At 43.6% G+C, this 25,099-nt stretch overlaps 1 protein-coding gene across 14 annotated transcripts in view; it reads left to right on the top strand.

The window, feature by feature from the left end:
• Positions 1–25,099, top strand: part of ARMC3 (armadillo repeat containing 3) — a 100,192-nt gene that overhangs the window by 19,533 nt on the left and 55,560 nt on the right. For 10 of the 14 annotated variants that reach the window (XM_005302780.5, XM_065586918.1, XM_065586917.1 and 7 more), the window contains 6 exons: positions 4,464–4,581; positions 8,839–8,964; positions 17,494–17,562; positions 17,889–18,064; positions 19,374–19,568; positions 21,298–21,481. In XM_005302780.5, coding sequence (XP_005302837.2) covers positions 4,464–4,581; positions 8,839–8,964; positions 17,494–17,562; positions 17,889–18,064; positions 19,374–19,568; positions 21,298–21,481 — 868 coding nt within the window. Of the gene's footprint in view, positions 1–4,463; positions 4,582–5,029; positions 8,965–17,493; positions 17,563–17,888; positions 18,065–19,373; positions 19,569–21,297; positions 21,482–25,099 lie in introns of all 14 variants that reach the window. The other 4 variants (XM_065586915.1, XM_065586916.1, XM_065586914.1 and 1 more) reach the window with 3 other exon arrangements.

Genomic DNA, 25,099 nt, shown 5'->3' with positions numbered 1-25,099 from the left:
ATGAGCTATGTATATACATTTCAGTGACCTCAGTATTCAGGATTATTTAGCAACATGGACCTCTGATGTATTAGTAGTATAAAAAGGCATGAAAGAGTAGTATAGCAACACAAATAGTAAACGGTTTAAGGTGTGTAATTATATGGTATAAATACTGTGGCGGGTTGGATCACTGAAACCCCCTTGGGACTGCCAACTGAGGTGCCAAGACTACTTCTGCACCTGCTTTCCCTGCCAGCCTGGGACTCCAGCACCCTGTCTTGTTGAGCCAGACACGTCAGGCTTCTCCAACACAGACCCAGAGTCTGAACCATGTGCCCCAAAACTCCAGACTTAACTGAAAGCAACTTAAGAAGTGTTCCTGTCTTTAACACTCAGATACCCAACTCCCAATGGGGTCCAAACCCCAAATAAATCCGTTTTACCCTGTATACAGGGTAAACTCATAAATTGTTCGCCCTCTATAACACTGATAGAGAGATATGCACAGCTGTTTGCCCCCCCCCCAGGTATTAATACATACTCTGGGTTAATTAATAAGTAAAAAGTGATTTTATTAAATACAGAAAATAGGATTTAAGTGAATTATCAAGCAAAATAAAATAGAACACACAACTCTATGTCTAATACAAAAAGAACAGGAGTACTTGTGGCCCTTAGAGACTAACAAATTTATTTGAGCATAAGCTTTCATGGGCTACAGCAGGGGTAGGCAACCTTTCAGAAGTGGTGTGCCAAGTCTTTATTTATTCACTTTAATTTAAGATTTCGCGTGCCGGTAATACATGTTAACGTTTTTTAGAAAGTCTCTCTCTATAAGTCTATATTATATAACTAAACTATTGTTGTATGTGAAGTAAACAAGGTTTTAAAATGTTTAAGAAGCTTCCTTTAAAATTAAATTAAAATAATTTTTAATCTTACGCCGCCAGCCTGCTCAGCCCACTTCCAGCCTGGGGTTCTGTTCACCTAGGCCTGCAGCGGGCTGAGCGGGGCGACTCGAGGTCAGGGCAGAGGGCTGGAATGTGTGTGAAGGTGCAGGGCAGAAGGCTGGGTGTTGGGGGGAGGTCAGGGCAGAAGGCTGGGTGTGTGTGGAGGTGCAGGGCAGAAGGCAGGCGGGGCGTGGGGGGGTGCAGGGCAGAAGGCTGGGGTGCTCTGCTCGTGGGGGTGCTCCCAGCCCCCTGCCCTGAGCGGCTCATCATATCCCTCCCAGACCGTTGAGGTCCAACAATATCCCGGATATGCCCTGTTCCACCCCCTTCCCTAAGGCCCGTCCCTACCTCTCTCTGCCTGCTCTGCGGAGCAGGGAGCACACTGCCACTCAACTCGACTCCGCTCCCCCTCTCAAGGGCCGTCGCCGGCAGGGAGAGGGAGGAGGAGGAGGAGCCGGAATGCACCACGTTGTGGGAAGAAACGGGGGAGGGGGGAGCTTGGCTGCCGCAGGACCAAGCTTCTGCCTCCTGCCCTTGCAGGGGAGAGCGGTGGGTGGGGGGGCTGAGTGGGGCAGGGGGCTGGGACCCCCCCCACCGCTCTCTCCTGTGGAGGCAGGAGGCAGAAGCTTGGTCCTGCGGCAGCCAAGCTTCCCCCTCCCCCGCTTCTTCCCACAACGTGGCGCTTTCCGGCCCCTCCGCCCCTCCTCCTCCTCCTCCTCTCACCGGGCAGGCAGCATGCCACTCAGAATCGGCTGGCGTGCCATTGGTTGCCGACCCCTGGGCTACAGCCTACTTCAGCAAACTGAATACAGATAAAACCTCACCCTCAGAGGTGTTCCAGTAAGCTTCCTTTTACAGACGAGCCTCCTTCTAGTCTGGGTCCAGCAATCACTCACACCCCTTGTAGTTACTGTCCTTTGTTCCAGTTTCTCTGAGGTATCCTTGGGGATGGAGCTAGCTGAAGACGAAATGGAGGGGTCTCCAAGGGGTTTAAATAGACTTTCTCTTGTGGGTGGAGACCCCCTCCTCTCTTTTATGTCCAGCTCCAAGATGGAGTTTTTGAGTCACATGGGCAAGTCACATGCCAAGCATGACTCAGTTTTTACAAGCAATTGTGTTTACATGCTACCCTGAACGTCAGGTAGACTTCTTATGTGGATTGGAGCCTTCCAAGATTCATTGTCCTTTAAGTGTTTCTTGATTGGGCTCTTTATTTGCACATTCCTTTCTCAAGAAGCTGACCAAATGCTTTACTAAGGCTACTTAGAAATCAAGCAACTACACAGCCAATATTCATAACTTTGAATACAACAATGACACATGCATACAAATAGGATGAATATATTCAGTAGATCATAACCTTTAGATAGATATGTTACATGGCATACGTAGCATAAAACATATTCCAGTTATATCATATATACATTTATAAGCATATTTCCATGAAGCCTTATGGGGTGCAACGTCACACACAACATCACAAATATATTTAATAGTATACTAATACTAACACAATATATAACATGTATATTAGATATGCAATTATTTGTGTTTTAAATGCTTTACTTTACTAAATTTTAAATAAAAATACATTTGAGGATTAGAAAATCTTCCTGACTTTAGCAGTCTGCCATATATTAGTCCCTTTAACACAGATGCTCTGACACAGTCATTGAATGTGATATGATTGGGACAGAAGGCTGTTTTCCCAAAGTCACAGAAAATGTATTTTAAAGCCAAAAAAAGCTTATTTTTTGTTCGTGGTTGAATTTTAAAGTCTTCAGAAATGCTTCAGTCTAAATAAAGAACAAAAGGCCTTTTAAGAAATTGCCCTTTCTCAAGCTATGTCAGTTTCAAAGAGTCTATTAAGAGGGTCAGAGCAGCTGGATTTGATGGAAGGTTTCTTTCTGTATGAGAGAGGTCAGAAATGGAAATGAACACTTGTATCACTTCCAGCTGTCTGAATAGAGATCGTGTCCGGGTAATGCTCCAACTAGCATAGATCATGGAGAGCAGGTGTTTAACAAGGGATTTTGGGAGAAGATAGCACAGGAAGGATCATTCTATTTTTAAAAAACTACCGCAATGTAGCAGTGTAGCAGAATGTGCACCAGGGCAAAATCCTATTCTCCATGCAACATGTGAGTACAAGGGCTCCGCAAGGGTGTGCTCTTCAGAGAATTCTCCCCACATGCTGCTCAGTGGCTGCTATTGCAGCATCAGAGTTGCAGAAACCTCTCTGAAAATTTTCACCTCTTCTGCATGTTGAAATCATGTAGTTACTGCTGACTTCAGGACTTTCTGGATATACAAGGAAGTGTGAAGATTTCCCCAGAGTTATCACATATGATGTAGGCCTGGTCTCATTTAAGTCAGTGACTTCAGTGGCGTGTCAGTTGACTTCAGGGGAGCCAGGATTTCACCCATTTTATCAGATGGGTATTTGCAAAACACACTGTGACTGTTGCAACCGCATGTAGTATCTTAGGGGATCATATTGTACTAAGGTTATGTATCACTGTGGGCCAGAGATTGTATACAGTTCCAGAGGGGAGAGTTCTCACAGCTCTTGTAGGAGTCAAAAACAGCGGGGAATGATTAAGGTGAATCACTCAGGTTGTGAACATCTCCAGGAGGTATCCCCTCCCCAAAGAGGCTTGCATGGACTGATTCAAACACTGTTTTCCAGAGACCAACAGACAAAGGGCTTTTGATATAAAAAGATCAGGTTTGAACTTACTCAGGACCTTCTTTCTGACCCAGCAAATGGATAGGGTTGGAAAGACTGTGGCCTAGAAGAGCCCAGTAAATCTGATGGGTGACTTCTGGTATGTTTAGTGTGTTTAAATTGATTAATGTTTTTATTATATTTTCGATGTAATCCTTTTACCTTAAGAATAAGTGTGCTTGCTTAGGAAGAACTTTGTGGCAACTTGTAACTGCTGGCAATATACTGTTTATTCATAGTCCTTGGAGAGAAAGCAAAGCACAGGTGCTGCTGGCCTTTAGGCAGAATGGCTTGCTGCCCAGAGATCTGAGACCTGGCTGGGTGGGATATAGGTGCAGGAGGTGTGGGGATATAGGTGTGGGGATATAGGTGCAGCTACCCTGAAACTGTGATACTCACTCACTCACTCTGCTCAGCTCTGAAGGAGGTTAGTGGTTTTTGATTTGACAACAATCTAGGATCTCTGCTTTTGAAACTATTGCTGGTAAGTAATTTAATAAAACTTTGCATGTGTCATCTGTATAAGTTGTTTCACCGAATTTATAATTTTGTGTTAAATCAGCAATTTTAAAGGTGAGTTTTGCCCTCTTATCTTTCAGCAGAAACTCAATCTGTTATTAGGAAAGATGAAAAAAATAATGTCCTTGAATCCTATTGAAAACCCATTTTAACATATCTAACCGGCCTATAAATCTCAGACTGAATCAAGTCTGATTTAAAAATATATATATAAAGTGGGCTGATGCATTGAACAGTAAGGCTTAGTATGACTCAGAAAATTCTCTTCTCTTTTGTGTTTGTAGTTTGACCCTTTATCGATTGAAAGCAAAAAAGCAGCAACAGTGGTGCTAATGCTTAATTCTCCAGAAGAGGAAGTTTTGGCTAAAGCATGTGATGCCATATATAAATTTGCATCAAAAGGTTTGTCTTTTCATGATCAGTCTCTCTCCACATTTCCTAAGTTTTCTAGACTAGTTGTCTGGCATTTTTATAGTTTCCATACTCTAACTATCCTGCTTGACAGTAAATGCTCCTATTGGAATTTTGTAAAATATTTCTCATGTATTATTTACAGTTATAAGGAAGTCCTGTGTTCTCCATGAAGTTAATTTTTTGCATCTTTTAATAATAAAACTTACCTTGAATGTAGGATAGTCTAAATCTGTTTTATCTTGAGCATGAGATTGTGGCATCTTGCATATTACAATTTGCTATACCGGTACATAATTTAAATTGGAGAAATAGTTATTTCAAGCTTTTGGTGTCTCTGGGGATTTGTTTGTTTACTTGTTTTTGTATTTTGCATTTAATCCTCTTTTCTTTTCTTTTCTTTTCTTTTCTTTTCTTTTCTTTTCTTTTCTTTTTCAAGAACAGTACTTCCATAGTAGAAGATCCTCATGAGAACAACCAGCCTCAATCATTGCTACATGTTTGGGAATCAAACAAGTGTCTAGTATTTCAAATCCCCTAAACGTTCTTGTTAAATTATATATAATCAAGGCACTATGTGTGTGGCACATCAAACATAAATCGGGGCAGTGCCATGTTTTTGTTCTGGGTTTTTACAGAACCTAAAAATGGCCTAACAAAATGAGGTTCTGGTTTTTGACTGGGGCTCCTAGGTCTTATGGTAACAACAATAACAATAATTAATAAAGAAACCCACAGTTATGTGGCCCTGCCTTTCCCAAATTCTCTCCACCAAGTCTAGTCTAATTAGTGTACTGTGGTGGCATCTTTGGTTTAATTTATTTTTATATGATATTCCATCTATTTTATGTTGCCCTAAATTGTAAGGTTTCTGTGTGCTGCAGATTTTTGTATTGACAGAAATTGATGACATTGATAAAGTTGTTAGAGAAAACCTGAAGCTTTTGACTGCTGGCTAGGGAGCATTTGGGGTTTCTGGAATCCTGGAAGGTATGCAGTCTGGGCTTGGTAAACAATATGCAGTTGACACTTTAGGTTCTGAGGAGGAGATGCAGCAATATTTTGGGTAGGGTAGAGATTACTGTAAATTTGAGGAGAGAGGGTTGAATTCCTTGTTCCCCACCCCAACAGCCCTTGACAGCTATCCCTTTGCTCACCGCATCACTGTATCTGCCATCATGTCCAAAAATGACAAACATATTAGTTTGTTGTTTCTGCTAAATTAATAACCTGTTAAATAGTTAATGTGAATGTTCTGCTGACCCCACAGCGGGCTAGAGTGTACTTTTGCAATCAGCCCTTGAATAAGGTGTATCTACACTGCAGTTGGAGATGTCAATTCGGTTCAGGTAGGCATATTTGTGCGAGCTTTAATCTAGCCAGCACAGCTAAAAATAGCAGTGAAGATGCAGCATAGGCTGTACAAGCCCACCCGGAAACCTAGGTACATGCTCACTTTTCTAGCCCACATCATGGTCCATGCCATTGCATTTGCACTATTTTTAGCGCACTAGCTAGATTAAAGCTAGTGCAGGTATGCTTACCTGAGCTGCAGTCAGACCCCCGATTGCAGCGGAGACATATTCTAGGCAGTGGGACTTGTCTTCACTGCAAAGTTAACTCGGGTAATAACTTGAGTCCAATCCACACACATAAAATGGTTCACTGGTGCCGTTAATTTGAGTTGGCTAGTCCAAGAGGGAGTATAGGCTAAAACCTGAGTGAGCGCAACTCATCAGCTCCTAACATGACAACTCTGCAGTATGGACACAGGCTAGCTCCACAAGTGCTGCAAGTCCTCCAGTGCCTTTCCATAGTCCCGTCCTCTCCACCCATGTGCCCTAAAGGGACAGACAAGTTCTTCCACAATTCACTGGGAAATAATTGATGGAGCAACTCAGCTTACTGCAGTGCTAAGAACCACAGGCTGTGCTCCCCAGTAGTCTTAGCACCACACATGAGTGAGTACAGCACCAGTGCAGACACAGCAGCTTGAGTGTTACTTCACAGTGTGGCTGCTCTCACTGGAACTAGGCTAACTTGAGATGAGTAACTTGCGTGCTGATAACGAGTTACTCCTTGAGTGAAGACATACCCCTGATGTGTAGTGGAGCTGCCCCAAGAACAATTCCTTCTCTGCTCCCACTTGCTTGCAGTAGAGTAAGTTATTTCACGCCTTTTAATGGAGCAGCTGTCTCCTCATTGTGTGCCTGGTCAGCTACTCTCGCCAGCACATAATAAGGACAGAGTACTCTCCCCTCCCTCCCTGCCCATCTCTTCTAAGTGGGGATGGTTGGATAAGCAGTTCCTACACTGTCCCCTGTGGCCAGAAGCATAATCTGAGCAGGGCTAGGGAGAGGAGAAAGGGCGGGCTTTACTCCCCTTCCTCTTCTGTGCAGCCAACTAAGGGCTGTGACAGTCTACCTCAGAGCTATTGTTTTAGTCTGTCTGCAGACGCAGGCAAACGCCAATACATCTGTTTTCATTTGATTCACATTTGACAACCATTTTTAAATGAAGGTTTGAATTCTCAGTTTCAATTATGAAGCAATTAATGTGGTTATTTATTTGTATTATACCGGGGCCTGCATATTATACAAGAATATGACTCCCCAGGCTATTTTTGCCTTCTCTGCAGCTAACATTTCCAGGGTCATGTTCCTTGATGGTGCCCACTCCCATCTCAGACGATTTGATACTTTTATTCTGCCATACAAAACTACCCAATGGCTCGTTCCGTTTGTGGCTTCTCCAGAAATGGATTTGTTAAGCTTGCCCAACGCTTCCCATTATAAGACTTGGTTTTCAGTTTTTATAACTTTGCCAGACTTTAACCACTTGGACTGAAATTTTCCATGCTAGATGTCTGTCTCAGGCTGAATCTTGTTTTTACTGGAACTTTCCAAAAGGCATTTCCAAGACCTATATTAAGAGAAAATATATTGTTTTAACTAATTAACAAATTGGTTGTACAGTTTTTTGGTGAAGTTGTCGCACCTCCAGGCTTTGGAATAAGGATTGAAATTTGATGGAGGGAAGTGAGGTTGCCCTAACGTCAGGAATGTGGCTTTGCTATTTCTATGAACAATCACCCAAATTGGACAAGATATGAATGAGCCTTTGAAAAACCTCAGTTTGCACATACCCAGTAGAGATATTATACAACTTGGCTGCTGAATTGTAAAATGATTCTCTGTATTGAGCAAACCCATCCATGCATGGCTCTTCTGTGTGATTGGACTGTGCATGTTCCATCCCCCCAGAGTGACTGAGTATATTGCCTCTGGAGGCTGCAGAGACTGAGCAGTACTCTCCATACAATTGCTATCAGCAGATGGGGTCACGGCAATCCCTGCTGTGCAGAGGATGTCATTTTGCTCCACACCGCATGACCTTGCACGCACCGTACGTGCAAGGTCATGATGCATGGAGGACACCATTTTGCTCTACAAAATGTTGTCCTCTGCACAGTGTAATTTTGTATGTATGGAGTGTGTGTGGTCATACTGTGCAGAGAATGTCAGTTTGCTCTTCAAAATGGTGTCCTCCATGCTGTCTGGGGTTCCTGCAGGAAAAACTTCATTAAAATGGGGTCATGCCAGCAAAACTTTGGGAACCCCTGGGTTAGTGACATGGATCTTGCTTTTTCCTTGCTCTTTTGTTAGGTTGGTGTTGGTGGTATCCCTCCAGCCTAGTGGGCCTTGGATCAACACCTCATTGATATGCATAGGGCAGTGCACAACTTTCAGAGCTGTTGTTTCAGGCTCTCTGAAGACAAGCAGTTACACTTCGTTCACCTTTTCAAACTTTCCTTCACAATCATATGGGCTAGAAACTTACTTTATATTTTCATGAGGAGTCTGAGGCGATCATATGACTTCAAGAGCTGGGGTCTTAGACCCAGGCCTTTAGTGCCTATGCTTTAATCCAGCCCTGGATATGACATCACATCTATGTGAACCACACATTTTTTTATTTACATGTGGTGTATTATGTTTAATACTGCAGTGTTTAGGGCTATAATTCCATCCAAGAATTTTAATGACAGTGTTATGTTAGATTGCTTTATTTTAGATTATTTTGGTACTATTTGAAATCTATTCTGTAATTCAATAAAGAGATTGATGTTAATAATACCTTATATTAATATGAATGTATATTGCATTAGTATTAATTGCTTTTTGTTGCATTCTGGTCTAAGGTATTTTCAATAATTCATATAGGAATTTAAACCTAATTACTGTTTAGGTGATGAAAACAAAGTGACACTTCTTAGTCTTGGAGCTGTGGAGCCTTTATTTAAACTAGTCTCACATGAAGACCCACTTGTGCGCAGAAATGCCATCATGGTATTTGGAATCATGGCTTCTAATAGTAAGAGTCTTCAGTTTTTAATTTTTGTCATTAAATTGTATTTTGTAGGAATACAGTTGATGCAGAAATAGGTGGCGTGAAAGGAAACTTTGATACAAATTAAAACATCCTACTAATGTTTGTTTCTTTGCTAATATGAAAAATACTTACACTAAAAAAAAAAAGCCACAAAGGGCCAAATTTATCTCTGGTGTAACTCAATTATCTGTGATATAGTTAGACCAGAAATGCATTTCACCCCAAACAACTTAATATTGATGTGATAATTAGGTCTACATTCCAATGGCTAGCTACTGGAATTCTAGCATGTCTAGAAAGGCTTGATAACTTCCCTTTTATAGAAAGTAGAGGAAAAAGAATTAGCTACTGCTTACCATCCCCAGCAAAAGCTATTGTTAAATAAGTTATCTAAGAAAATGAAGAAGATATAAGTAAATAGTATTTTTCCAATCCCTTATAAGTTTCCACCCTGCTAGTATCACAGACGATGTCACTTTTTTGTAAGTAACCTGACCAACTTTGTTTCCTGTCATGCCCTATTTAAATCTTTTCACTGTCTGTCCTCTGCCTTCCATACCAAGTTCTAGCTTCTGCTTCTGACCTTCAAGGCACTGCACAGCTCCCCACCTGCTTACATTTCTGCTCTGGTTTCTTCCTACTTTTCCTCTTGGCCCTTTTGCTCCGTATCAAGCCTCTTTCTCACTGACTCCTATTGTAAGCTATTCCCCTTTTCATCATCATGCCTTCTTCCATACTGCCCCTTATTTTTGGAACACACTCCCATTTCTGGTGCACCAACAATTGCCTCAAGGCCGGGTCTGAAGGATCTGCCCCGTAAACATCTAGGTCCTTTCCCTTTATGTAGGTTCGCCTCTAACTGTTTCTCCTCCAGTACAAACATGAACACTGTGACATGTTGATAGGCTGCAACACAGCATCATAATATTATGGTATCGACTGTCTCAAAGAGTAAGTGTCTCAAGTCAGTTCCTGAATCTGTGTTTCCCGTTGGCTGTGTTTATGCTAAGCAAATGGGCAACAATTATAATGTCTTTTAAAAGTCTCTCTCAAAATGTCTTTGTCATAGTTTTTACAGAACCCATAAAAATTACATTTTTTGAGAATCAGATATGAAATTCCCTATGTGTGCTGTGTCATCAGGAAATTAGAAAATGATTACTTTGAAAAACAAATTCTTCAAAGATTATTTTAGGGCAATAAAAAAAATCCTTAATCCTTGCCAAACAACAAATTGTTGTTTATTCCAAAGGTTAGGCTTAGGTGTTTGCTGCCTAAATCTTTGCAATAACTAGTAAGTTGAATAACTTGTCAGAAGCAAGTATTCTTTGATCAATGTGCCTGTGGATGCTCCACATTAAGTATGCATGTACCACTCCACCTTTGGGGTTGGAGATTTTTGATAGCAGTGCCTGATTGACCCACTCATGTACCCTACACATCCTCTTGCCCTGTACTGAGGCTGTATAGTACTCCTGAGGGAATTCTGTGCCAAAAAAAAAAATCTGCGCACAATATTTTAAAATTCTGCATATTTTATTTGTCACTAATAAATGGGGAGGCTCCAGCATGGCAGTGGGGAACACAGGCCACTGGCTGCATGGAGGTGGGAGATCACGCTGCAGCCCTCCTCGGAATATGGAATTGGCGGTGAGGCTGCACCCAATCCTGACACAGCGCAAGGGCCAGGCCTGCCCCAGAAACACCCGAGTGCCCTGCCCCTCCACACCAAGTGCACCAAGATAGCAAGTGAGAGGGACAGAATCTCACATGCACACCCAGCTCTGGCCCCTGATCCAGGTGTGGGGCAAGCAGGCTCAGCTCAGCAGGATCCAAGTGTGGAGGGGATCCTGGTGTGGGGGGATCCAGGTGTGGGGTGAGAGGGTTCTGTATGGGACACTCTGGCTGCAGGCAGCCAGTGGGGGGGGGGTCTTGGTGAATGGGGGAGGGGCTCAGTGGGGGTCTGGATGCAAGGGGGTGGGGCGTGGCAGGGTGGGGATTAGGGGGGCGGAGGGGTGAGGCTCAGCACTGGGGTTTAGGTATGGGAGGTCCGGATGCATAGGGGTTGGGTGGACAGAGGAGCAGCTCCTCGTACAGTTACCCTGCCCCCGGTGGCTGAGGAGCGATGGGGACGGTAAGCAGGGGGGTATGCAGAGCTTCCTGCAGCTGGGGGAGGTTTCTGGAGGTAGGTCTGACCTGGCCCTGGACATTTCTTGCAGGGGAAGAGGAGCCGAGCCTGGCGCAGAGTAGGAGACACCGGCTGGAGCATCTCCTCCCCTCCCACTTCCCTCCCCTCCTACTCCCAGCAGTGATTTATCTCTCCACTGGCTGCTCTGGGTGCCCAAAATGACATGGCCACACTGCTGGGGAGGAGTGTGTGACTGCTGTGGCGGCTTCCCTTTGCTTCCCCATCAGAAAGTCATTTTTCTGCAGGGAAGCAAGGACGCCTGCGGGGGACATGAATTCTGCGTGTGAGCGTAGTATAGGGCTGCATGGATTAACTGCCCTCAGTTCCTTCTCAACTGCCTTCGGCCAGAGATGGAGTCTAGCATGTGTCAATTTACTGTGCACCTCTTCCATCCTGTATTAGTGTTTTAGCTTCTATAATTAGTCCTTGTAGTAGCAGGTTTAGTACCTTATAGTTGTAGGAATATTTGATCTCCCTTGTTCTTTTCTTCAAAAAATGTGTATTTTCTTTTTCCCCGATGGAGGGGCTTGAACAAATTTTCTCCTTTCAGGGATATCAGGCTCCCCAGACTTTTGAAAGGTGCCTCTCTTGTCAAGAAGCAATTCCTTTTAGTGACAGGCACTCCCAATGCATTGGTTGTTTGGAAGACTCTCACATTCCCAGCAAGTGTAAGATCTGCTCTTCTTTTAAAGGAAGATCCCAGAAGAACAGGGAAATAAAATATAGGCTGTTAATGATGGAGCAAGTCTGGAGGCCGGCTGCTGAACAAGGAGCAGAGAACCCCCCTGTACAGGGATCCTCCACTTCTGTCAGTTCCCGTCATCAAGATCATGGTCACCGAGAGCTTCCAAGGGGAAGAAGGCATCAAACCCGCAGTCTCCAACACTCTTTATGAGAGAGGTGCCTATAACCGTGACACTGAGAGCTTCCCACTCAAAGTATAAGGAAGGGAGAAGAGGAGCAGAACAGAGTTCCTCATCAAAGAAGATCCGGTCACTGGAAACCTCAGACCCCCCAGAGGAGTGCTAGTGAGGCTCTGAGTACTTCAGGTACGGTGAAGGATTCTAAGAATTCAACTAAGTTCCATTCCTCAGTATTAAAGGGCTCAGTACCAAAGATTGTTACTACCAAGAGACTGGCTTCAATGGAATCCTCAACCCCCTTGGTACAGATGTCAGTGCCTCGCACAACAGCTTCTGCAACATCATTGGGGTTTGTATTGAGTTCTGTTGTGCTGCCAGTACTGCAGGAATTCCAGTATCTGAAAGACCACCTTGCAATCTCTGGACATCTCTCGGTAGCAAGGTTGACTGGGTCACGGCCTGCTCATGTTTCCATGAGATCTACCTCTTCTTCATCTCCCACTACCCATGAGGAGAGGATGTCACCAGAGATAAAATATATGGAGGAGCATTCTGACTCAGATTCTGAACTTTCTGTTCAAGGCTCTCCGATTTATTCCGGGAGATGTTATTCTCTGTTACAGATGTAACAAAGGCAGGACACCAGACCCCTGCCTTCCAACATTTGGGATGACCAGCGTTGGATACCTCCCCCCATGCCTTATGGTCTTCCTCATTTGCCTTACTAGGATCCCCTTGCAATTTTGAGGGCCCTAAACTCAGTTTCACAGGGAACACAGAAGACTTTTTCCCTGGTACCATCCATCCCTCCTCCCCACTCTGAGCCCGGGAATACCTTTGAGGAGCAAGAGGGAAGGGCAGACAAGGAGGTTACCCCCTATCATCACCAGATGAGGCAGTAATGCCACCACCACCATCATTAGCTGATGAGACAATCTCAGGACCTGATGAAGTGGGTTGCTGACACCTTGCAAATTCCCCTGGAAGAAGTCCTGGATTCCCATCACAAGCTTCTAAACATATCACACACCTCGTATCTCAGCATGGGTGGTATGCCAATTAATGAAGCACTCCTTGAGCCAGCCAGGTTCATCTGGCAAATTACCTCAAGAGGCAATGCCTCCCCCCCATCAAGAGGGCTGATAAAAAAAAATTATGTCTCGGCCAGAGATTCTGAGTTTTTATTTTCTTATCTAGCACCAAATTCTTTAGTCATGAATCCAGTCAATGAAAGGGGAAGGCAACATACTCCAAAACCTACCCCTTATGATAAGGACCAGAAATGTTCAGTTCAGGATAGCTAACCACCAGGCACTGATGTCAAAATATGTCTAACTGAACTACAGAAGCTTAATACTTCTATTGACCATTTACCACAGGAACATCACGAACAGTTCAGAGCCATAATAAAGGAGGGTCAGCTTAGCAAAAACTTCACTGAAGTCCTCACTCAATGTGGCAGATACTGCAGCCAGGTCTATTTCCACCTCCATAGCAATGGTGTGAGCTTCCTGGCTTCAGTTGTCTGAGTTTCCACAGGAGGTTCAATCAAGCATGGAAGATTTATCTTTCGATGGCCATATGCTTTTTGCAGACTTCACGAATGACTCTTACCCTAAAGGATTCTAGAGCAGCTTGCAAATGAGAGGACATTTAGCAGGTCTCAGTTAGCACAAATATCTTGACCTGCTCAATTTTTTGCCTTCTGTAGGCCACCGATACCACTGGTAAGAAGTTGAGGTTTTCAAAGAAAAAGCCTAGAACTACCTTTACAGCTTCATGCCAACCTTCAACATTGTCCAAACACCAGTTTAGATGGTTTGGTTGAGCGTCCAAACCACCCAATGACCAGGTTTTTCTCAGCTGCATGACACAACCCCCTTCCTCAATTTGGACATCTCCTCTGTCCTTTTCAGGAAGCATGAGGGACTATAACATCAGACAAATGGGTATTGGAGGCCATTACTTTGGGTTATACTATCCAAATTACCTCCATCCTGCCCTTCCAACCCCCGTCCCTCTTCAGGGACCTCTCTCACTATCAATTGATGAAACAGAAGATCTCATTGCTTCTAGGAGCCATAGAACCAATCCCACCTCAATACAGAGGAAAAGGATTCTATTCAAGATATTTTCTGATACGGGTTGAAGGCCGTTATTAGATGTCAGACAATTGAACAAGCATGTTGACATCTGAAATTCAGGATGGCATCCCTAACAGCTATAATTCCCTCCCTGGGATTAGGGAACTGGTTTGCGATCCTTGATCTCAAAGATGCCTATTTTCAAATAGGGTTTCACCTATCTCACAAAAGATTTCTTCATTTCACATTCAATCACAATCATTACCAGTACGATGTCCTACCCTTCGGCTTGTCATCTGCCCCAGGAGCTTTCTTAAAAATCATGGCGGTCATACCATTTTGTTTAGGAATAACTGTTTTTCCCTACCTCGACAACTAGCTCCTCAAGGGTCAATCATATTAGGAGGTTTGGTCAGCAGCTCAAACAACAACTTCACTGTTCCAAAGTCTAGGTCTGCATATAAAGCTTGAGAAATCAATATTGACCCCCTACACAACAATTGTTTTTGGAATGTTTCCAGATTCAGTAACAGGCAGAGCTTATCTCCCCCTTGATAGGTTCTTTGCTTTGAAGGACCTTATCCAAAAAGTGCAGCTCAGCCCTCAAGTTCCAGCAAGGACAAGTCTGCAATTACTGGGACGCATGGCAACTTGAGTTTTGACACAAAACACCAGGTTGCATCTTTCATGTCTCCAGGGGTGGCTCAGGATAGTTTATGTACCCAACAAACACAGCTTGAACAAGAAGGTGTCCGTATCCAGCCAGGTCCTACAGTCATTCATCCAAGGTCTGTGCAGGAATCCTGTTCAACCAGAATCCCCCAACAGTCATAATAACATTGGACACTTCCCTCTTGGAATGGGGAACACATTTGGGTCCTCACACAGACCAAGGCAAATGGTCACAACAGGAACAGTGCTTGCACATCAATCTGTTGAAGTTAAGAGTGATCAGAAATGCTTGCCTCCACTTTCTTCCCCTGTTCAAAAACAAGTCCATCAAGATCATGACAGACAACATAGTATGCACGTATTATATGAATCACCAAGATAGATTACCTATTAGTCTTTAAGGTGCCACCAGACTCCTTGTTGTTTTTTCAGGATAGAGTACGTTTCCCCCTCACTCTGCACCAAAGCAGTAAAGCTTTGGAACTGGTGCACAGCCAATCAGATAGTCATCTTGGCTTGTTACTTCCTGGGTATACAAAACAGCATGGTGGATAACCTCAGCAGACATTTCTCCTTAAATTACAAATGGGAGTTGGAATTTTGAGTCCTCAACAAAATATTCCTAGCTTGGGGATTTCCAGAAGTCAACCTTTTTGCCATAGTAGCCAAAACAAAGTGCAGGAAATTCTGTTCCAATGGGGTACCAATCTCTAGGAGAGGCTTTCCTCATTACATGGACAAAACATCTTTTTATGCATATCCTCCAACTCCGTTGCTCTTAAAGGTCCTTATTAAGATCAGACAGGACCAAGCCAAAGTCATTTTGATTGCACTAACTTGGCCAAGATAAGTTTGGTTTCTTTACCTCATCAAACTCACCACTTGCTTTCTGTGATGGCTCCCGATCAAACTGCAACTGTTGTCTCAAGATGTGGGTCAGATGCTTCACCCCAATCTGAATGTTCTGAAACTGCAAGATTGGTTCCTCAGTGGTTCTTGGGACTACAAGTCACCTGTTCATCAAAGGACAAAATGTACTTTTAAATAGCAGAAAGGAATCTACAAGACATCATACGAGAAATGGAGAAGATATAATCTTTGTGTAACCAGCACCATCTTTCTCCTGTCCAGTCGTCTCTTTCCTGAGTCTTGGATTACCTGTTGGAATTGAAAAATTCAAGCCATTCTGTGAGTTCTATCAAGGTTTAGCGGTGACAGCAGCTTTCCGTATGCCAGTAGAAGGTTTCTCAGTATTTGCTCCTCTGACCACAGTGAGATTCCTAAAAGGATTTATCAATCTTTTCCCACAGATTAGAGTTCCTACATCACTTTGGAATCTAAACCTGGTTCTTAATCGTCTCACAAAACAGTCCTTTGAGCTACTAGCTACATGCTCGCTGATACATCTGCCTATGAAGCTGGCCTTTTTCATGACTGTTACTTCTGCTCAAAGGATTGGGGTGATGAGGGGCTCTAATGGCAGATCCTACTTATACATTGTTCTCTCAGAAGAAGGTGTCTTTATCATCCGAGCTGCAGTTTTTACCTAAAGTGTCTTCTGAATTTCATATCAACCAAACTATTCACCTTCCAGATTTTTTTTCTAAGCCTCATCAGTCTGCACATTAGTCTGCCTTTCATATATTAGATGTTAAGAGGGCATTAGCCTTTTACTTGGACAGAACTATGCCATTCAGCAAGACCCCTAAACTGTGTTTCTATTGCAGATAGGTGCTCCCCAAGACCTACCACTCTTTCGCTGAGATTACACTTCCCCCAAGAGTGACTGCTGACTCTACTAGATCAGTCTATATCTCTAGCCCTACTCAAAGATGTTCTGGTTGCTGAAATCTGCAGATCTGCAACATGGTCCTCGGTTCACATGTTTTTTGACCACTATGCTTGAGTTCACGCTGCAAGATCATATACAGTAGGTAACACAGTTCTTTCTTCGGACTGTGTTCCGAAACGCCTACCTTCTTAAAGGGTTACTGATAATGAGTCACCTAAAGTGGAACACCCACAGGGACACAGATCTTGAAGAACTTGAGTTACTGCACCAGGTGAGTAACCTCTCCTTTTCCTGCGTCTTTTGATGGAATATTTAATGAATTTTGGGGATGCGTCTGTAAATCAAAACAACAAAGACTGTTGTCTTCTTTAAAAATTGTATGCACTTTGATACTTGCAAGGCTCTGTCTGTCATATGTTCACTCTGCCCATTACCATCTCACTAGGATCCAAGTTATATATCTCTCCTAGCTATAGCGATATTTATACTACAGCCACTACAGTGGCACAGCTATGACGCTGCAGCTGTGCTGCTGTAGTACCATAATGTAGGTGCTTCCCATACCGAATAAGGGTTTTTTCAGTGATGTAGTTAATCCACCTCTCTAAGAGATGGTAGCTAAGTTGGCAGAAGAAGTCTTCTGTTGACCTAGTTCCATCTATACCAGGAGTTAGCATGACCTGACTATGGCGCTCAGGGCAAAAAAATTTCACAGTCCTGAGCAACATAGCTAGAACAATCTAATTTTTAAGTGTAGAGAAGGCGTAAGTCAGTTTCTCAAGATCATGGAGTAGCATTAAGCAACCTCATTGAGTTTTCACCTTGCTTTTCATTCTGTGCATCAGCTGTATTTCTACATTATTTCCATCTAACCACACAAAAATCTTCATATTTATTTTTCTCTCATTGTAGATGACGTCAGAAAATTATTAAGAGAGCTAGATGTCACAAATTCAGTCATAGCTCGGCTGGCGCCAGAAGGTAACCTGCAGTGCTCCTTTGTGTAAAAATACTGTCAAAAGTAATTTACTTTCATTGTCTGATCAGGCAATTTAATAAAAAGCTTTCTTGTAAGTTATGATTTGTCATAACACATGAGATAAGTGATTGACCTAATGCTTTTATAGCCACAATTCAGTAATTTACTGAGTATTATGATATGTTATGTCGATTGAACAGCATGTTTATAGCAAAGTAAGGTAAGGTTAACAGCTAATGTTTATTGACTTTCAAATAATATTTTAACCCAATGGATGAATGAGCATATATTCTATTGAACAAAACCTAATTTTATTTTCACCCTGTAGAAGATATAGTTGTCCATGAGTTTGCCAGTCTTTGCCTAGCACATATGGCTGTTGAATATACCAGTAAAGTGCAAATATTTGAGCAAGGTGGACTAGAACCACTTATCAGATTGCTAAGTAGCCCTGATCCTGACGTTAAGAAGAACTCTGTTGAATGCATCTATCACCTCGTACAGGTAATTACAGAGACAGATAAGCATTGTATTTTTATTTCTTTTCTAGAGGTTAATCACTTTAAAATATCTGGTTCTATTCCTGTAATATCTAGAATTTATCAATTTATTAAAAAATCACTTAATCTCAAAGGGCCTGAGTCTCATCTCAGTTTCAGCTATAGTTTTACTTTACTATAGCTCTTTTGACTTCAGCTCAGTTACTCTTGATTTACACCAGTGTGAGCAAGATCAAAATCAGACCCCAAAATGTTTGTTGAAATAAAAATCTTGCTTTTTCATTTGGCAAGTCTTTATCCCCATACTAAGGGTTACAGAAATGTCTGTCTATTCAAAACTGCACAAATAGGGTGATTAAAATTGCATCTTGCCTTATTCTTACAAACAAATCCACACTATGATTTTGAACTTATTCCTAAATATAGGTGAAAACTGTTGGCAGGTTTTTTTCCATATGGGAGGCAGGTATTGTAATTGACTACTTTCACAATCCGCACTAAAGTCACCCATATGTTGCTTAGCAAAAGAATGGTACAGTTGTATAGTAGTTCTTTTCAGAGGCTAGGCAAATCAATTCAGTAATGAATTAAATTCATGGTTCTCTTTTTTGGGCCATCAGAACAAGTCTTTTTTCTGAATCATGTTTTGCTGTTTCTCCTCTCATGCTATCTTGCTGACTTCGTTGCAGGGTGTATCTGGATAATTGCACCAGGTGCTTGCTTAAATTGATAAGGAAAATTACACACTGCACAGGTGCAATATGCTATTATAAACAGATTGTAACTACTTTATTCCTTTACTATTTTAATATGGTATAGTATACATTCTTCACTGAGCAGTATAGATATAGATTAGATATATATATGCAAAGGTTGAAATATTAAACAAAACCAGTTTTTTAGTTTTTGAAGCCTAAGAGAGGAAACCAAACAAGTGCTTCAAAGTGTGAAAAAGTCTCTTTTTTGTCAGTATGATAACTTGAAATGCTCAAACTAAATTTCACCAAACTTTTCAAAAAAATCCATATATGGACTGAGATAAGCATCAATATTTTCAGCCTCCTCAACCATGACTAGACATTATAATTAATTCTTTAGTAATGCAAAATTCTTTGGACTGTTTTGAATATTGTTTTGTGGAATACTTATTTCAATTTCCATTTTTAGCCCAAATGGAAAGAGACCTTCAGAATTAAAAGTTGCAAAATATTAGCTCATTAATATATGTTTGAAATCAGAGTTTCTTTGTTCTTTATGTAAAGCCAACAGTTGTGCTATCAATTATACTTACTCAGTTTGGTATTTCACTGCAGGATTTTCAAAGCCGGGCTGCAGTTCGTGAACTAAATGCAATTCCTGCCTTGCTGGAACTGCTGAAATCTGAATATCCAGTTGTTCAATTGTTAGCTCTCAAAACCTTTGGTGTAATTAGCAATGACAGAGAAACCAGGATAATACTGAGAGAAAACCAAGGATTAGAGCATCTTTTTAAGATACTGGAAACTAAGGTACAGTTTATTTGAAATATGAACGATAAATGTAAACTTGAAAAAGTGTGTTTCGGATATTCTGTATCCAATCTTCATCCATGCATCCTACTAAAGAAATGAACTTCATCATTTTAAATTTGTTGTTGTGGGAAGTAAGAGCTGACAAATTGACAGAGTAAACTAAATCCAGAGAAATGTTCATTAATGCTATTTCTTTGAAAAGTATAAACAAAATAAATGTTTGCCTTTTGAATGTTTTGCCCCTTTTAGTGTAACCAGAGTAGTAATAATTCATTTGAAAAGACTGAATGTGGTATGCGTAATCAATGGGTCACTCATGAATGAGGTACTACACGTAAGGATGGCAGAATGGTGCCCAAGAAGAGCAGCAGCCTAGGTAGTTTTTGTCATTGCTGTGGTACTGATCAGTAACATGCGGAGAGATGATAAAGTAAAGGAAGGGTTTCTCTCATATTAACCATCATCTGGGAAGCAGATTTGGTTTTGTTTTTCAGCCTGTCAGCTTGTTCAGATAAAAATAACATCTCATCACATCTAAGTGGTAGTTGGAAAATCATTTTTTTTTTTTACAGCTATACCTGGTGAGTGAGAGGGAGAATCACTAGTTTTCATGCTGAGTTTATTGTTTTATCGTTTTGGTTCTGTTAACACTCTTTTTATAATGACATTACTGAACATTTTTCAAAGTATTTCAAATAGTGGAAGAATTCACATGGCTTAATTTTATGTGACGTTTTCCATTTTCTATATTTTGTCCAGTGCTAGTGCACAGTTTCAGAGCCAATCTTGTTCCCTTAATTTAGTCTAAACACCAGTGATTCCAGGTTCCATTCCTGACTTGGATACTCCACTGCTCCAGGCATAGGTAATGCTGTCCCACTGGGGGCGCTAAGCAGGAATAATCCCCTCCCCAACACATCACATACTAAAAAAGCGAATAGTGGCTCCCTTGAGCTGCTTGGCATCCTAAGTAATTGCTTAGTCTGCTTATGCTTAGCAGTGGCTCTGGCTCTGGGATCTGGAATGACTCACTTGAGCACCTACTGCCTCAGTTTTAACCATCTGTAAAATGAATATAATGATACTTATTTCCCTCGTGGGAGTATCGCAGGGGTCGGCAACCTTTCAGAAGTGATGTGCCAAGTCTTCATTTATTCACTCTAATTTAAGGTTTTGCGTGCCAGTAATACATTTTAATGTTTTTAGAAGGTCTCTTTCTATAAGTCTATAATACATAACTAAACTATTGTTGTATGTAAAGTAAGTAAGGTTTTTAAAATGCTTAAGAAGCTTCATTTAAAATTAAATTAAAATGCAGAGCCCCCTGGACCAGTGGCCAGGACCCGGGCAGTGTGAGTGCCACTGAAAATCAGCTCGCGTGCTGCCTTCGGCACGCGTGCCATAGGTTGCCTACCTCTGGAGTATTGTAAGGCTTAATTATATAGTAAAGCTCTTTGAAACCTTAAGATATCCAGTTCACTCTAAGGGCCTGATCCAAAGCCCATTGAAATCAATGGGAGTCTTTCCATTTTTTTCAAAATTATAACCAAGCTTGACTCCAAGTTAACACAGGTTGTGGAGTCTATCAACATATTTTTAAAAGATGCACAATGGATTTCATTGTGTACCAGAATGTGCAGTAATTAATTATGGTAATTATCTTAGAAGGTAGAAAAGTTAAAGATATTTTAATCCTCATTAGAAGACTTTTTATTTTTCTTACTAGGAATTTAATGATCTTCACGTGGAAGCTCTTGCAGTGGTGGCAAATTGTCTTGAGGATGTGGATACTATGCAACTAATTCAGCAGACAGGAGGTCTTAAAAAGCTACTTTCATTTGCAGAAATGTCTACCATTCCTGATATTCAGAAGAATGCAGCAAAGGCAATTACTAAAGCAGCTTATGATCGTATGTCACTTTTTAAAGTTCTATGTTCATTTCTTATGGAAATCCTGTGGGGGTGAATTTTCAGCCAGCCTGAGGGTCACTTCCCAGCCTGAGGGAATACTAATACTATAGTAATACAATACTAATTGTGCTGGGAAGAAATAATTCCACAAATGAATTGCGGTCGGCTATTTATAGATCGAAAAGCGGCGCTGCTTGGCAGCCAAAGCCCCTTCTCGGTTCCCCCCATCCCCTGTAGCCTTAGCATGCCCCGGGCCCCGCAGCTGTCTTCCCCCTCCTCCCGTCTCCTGAACGCTCCGCCCCCTGCTCCTCCCCCTCCCCTGCTTCCCGCGAATCAGATCTTCGCAGGAAGTCTGAAAAGAAGCAGGGGCAGGCGGGCAGCAGCAGGTAAGCTGGGGCGGGGGGACGCGAGGAGGAGGGTTCCAGGGAGGCGCAACGTGGCCCAGTCTGGCCCCCGGCCGGCCCCAGTGGCTCCGGCCCGGCCTGGCCTGGTTCGGGCCCTGGGGCACCGGCCCCAGTTCCGGCCGAGCGCACTGGCCCGGCCCCGGCCCCAGCCCCAGCCCCAGCGGCTCTGGTTCCGGCCGAGCGCGCCGGCCCTGACCCCAGCGGCTCTGGCCCAGGGCGGCCGGCCCGGCCCCGGCCGAGCACCTCCGAGCGGCGCCGGCCGAGCACCCCTGGCCCCAGCGGCTCCAGCCCGGCCCGGCTCGGGCCCCGGGGCATCGGCCCCAGTTCTGGCCGAGCGGTGCCGGCTGAGCACCCCCGGCCCCAGCGGGCCCGGCTTGGGCCCCAGGGCGGCCGGCCTGGTCCCGGCCGAGCACCTCCGGCCTGGCCTCAAACCCCGCGACTCTGGCCGGAGCGCAGCCCGATTCCTGGGCTCTTGTTAAAGCCGGCCCTGGTCGGGGGATAGGGAGTGGGGGGTTGCATGGGTCGGGAGTTCGGGGGGGCTGCCAGGGAGGGAGGGGTGTGGAGAGGGGTTGGGACAGTCAGGGACGGGGAGCAGGGAGGGTTAGATGGGTCGGGGGTTCTGGGGGGGCTGTCAGGGGGGCAGGGGTGTGGAAGGGGTCGAGGCAGGCAGGGAGCAGAGGAGGTGGGATGGGTCAGGAGTTCTGGGGGTCTTGTCAGTGGGCAGGGAGCAGTTGGATAGGGCATGGGAGTCCCCGGGGTCTGTCTGGGGGCGGGGGTGTGAATATGGGGTGGGGGTGTGGATAAGGGTCGGGGCAGTCGGGACAGGTAGGGTCCTAGGGGGGCAGTTAGTGGCAGGGATCCCAGGAGGGGGCAGTCAGGGGACAAGGAGCAGGGGGGAGTTGGAGGTTCTGAGGGGGGCAGACAGGGGGTGGAAGGGAGTGATTGGGGGTGGGGCAGGGCAGGGGCGGGGCTAGATTGGGGCCCCTCCCCCCCATGTCCTCTTTTTTGACTGTGCAAAATGCTTCCCAAAAGGGAATCTTGGCCTCTGAAAATTTGGGCCTTTATCTTTTATTTAATGATTTTAGATACCTGATATCTCAAGCGTTGTTTGCCAGAAAATATTCCTCATTGGCAGTGGTTAAACCTGAATAGCAATAATTGGGCTAGTTCCCTCTCTTAAACCTACAACTGTTCATCTAAATGTCAGGCAAGTTAGGGTATAAATTCCTATTGCAGGGACATAATAGACTTTAAATGTCCTGCAAATTAATAATCCCTGTGGATTTAGATAGGTTTTTTTTCTTATCTTTTTATAATTATTCATAGCATGGTTCCTATTTTTGCAGACAGGTTTTTTTAATTCACCATTGAGTTCAGAATTATGCAGAACATACTCATCGCTTTTGTCCTTGAGGTTGCTGTTTAAATAAGTCTATACGTGAAAATACCTCTGGTGGGAAGAGTGGAGAGTTACTGCGGCTCCTCTAGGAATGAAAAATAGTGTGGGGTGAGTAAAGTCAATCCCTTAGGTTGTACACACCTCCAGAGAGGTTCAACCTCCCCCTCCCCCGAGGGAGGCTGGCATATGCTAGTTCAAACTGGGTCTCTGGAGACCAACAGACAAAGAAAAGATTTTCGGTATAAAAGGCTGAGTTTAAACGAACAGGGCTTTCTTTCTGACCAGCAAACAGACAGGACCTTCTGTCCAGCAGCGGCCCCAGCCCATGCAGAAGGATCCTATTTGTTTGCTGAAACAAAATGAAGGCCTTGTGTCAGTTCAAGCTCATCCTTTTATACCAAACGCCCTTTCTTTGTTTCCTACTTTCTGGAAAACCCAGCTTGAACTAGTATACACAAACCACCTCAGGGGTGGAACTTCTCTGGAGTTGACAATCTCAGAAGTAATCACCCCCTACAGTTTTAGCTCCCATAGGAGATGTGGTAACCCTCCTCTATGGAGTAGAACACAATCCTATGTAAACCATTCATAAAAGTAATACAAAGGTCCCCAAAGATACTGCATGGGGTTGCAATATCTGTCAGATCTCCCCCATAAAGAAGTGGGTATAATAACTAGGGTGCTTGTCTGGCATCCCAGGGGAACCCACAAGTTTGTTCCCTGGCTGGCATGTCTGCCAATACCTTTTATAACTTCAGACTTCCCCCTTCTTTGTGGCTATCTCAAGTATCAGTTTCTTTTGTTACATGCAGGGGATACCCAGCCCTACTTCTCCCTGTCACCTGCTCCATTTGCATTTTGGCTGACATGGTCCCTTGCAGCTTTGGAGCTAACTGAGGGGTCCAGTTCACCCATTCTGCCTTAAAAGCCATAATATCCTTCCCCAACAGCAAAGAAAATGGAATGTCTGCTAGCACATCTACAACCAATACTCCTGACCTTCCTGGGTCTGTATGGAAGTCTGTGCTGTAGGTAGAGTGAAGGCTGTTACACTGGGAACTTTAACCCAGGTTTCATACCCTGGGAGCATTTGATGGGGTTTCACTACATGGAGTTTAACTATGGTCTTAGCAATCCTAGTATCTCTCCATACAATTATTGTTTCCCCGTTAACTATCATCTTCTGCTTCCACTGGTGATCAGATGAGTGTGCACCCCAGAGCGTGTAGCATGACATGTGGGCAGTAGCTTTGTGTGAGAATGGCTCAACATGAAAATTATATGCCATTGATGAACTGGCTGTGTGACTCCCCCCACCTCCAAAGATTCGGTCGCGCAGTGTATTCTGAGGTTAAGGTGGAGCTGGCCTTCTCAGCACTGGGCCTCAGTGGTTGGATTGGGAAATCTCAGGCAAAATGACCCAGCTGGCCACAGATGGGACACCATATTTCCACACCCATCCCAGGGCTTCTCAGAGGAGGCTTCCCTCCCCTCCTCCCCCCAATTTCCCAGTTACGGTTACATCTCCAGGATCTTTTCTCATTGCCGCAACCTCTGCTGTACCCTCTGTGGCACCATCTCCTTGGTCCCGTGCATGTCCTGTTGGAGAAAAAGGGAGCTCTTCTGTCCCCTTGTCTGTAGGGGATACCCCATCCTGCCTCAGACAGGACAATCTCCAATTTCTTCAGATCACAGGGCAGCATTGTAAATTTAATCTATGTACATTTTGTAAACATATTATCTAATTTAATATACAGTTAGAAAAAAACTCTTCTTCCCCTCCCCTGCCTCTCAGGTCTCCTTTCTTGTATCCT

Source organism: Chrysemys picta, chromosome 2, assembly GCF_011386835.1.
Source record: "Chrysemys picta bellii isolate R12L10 chromosome 2, ASM1138683v2, whole genome shotgun sequence".
NCBI classification, from domain to species: Eukaryota; Metazoa; Chordata; order Testudines; family Emydidae; genus Chrysemys; species Chrysemys picta.
This window is presented reverse-complemented; position numbering and strand designations above follow the sequence as displayed.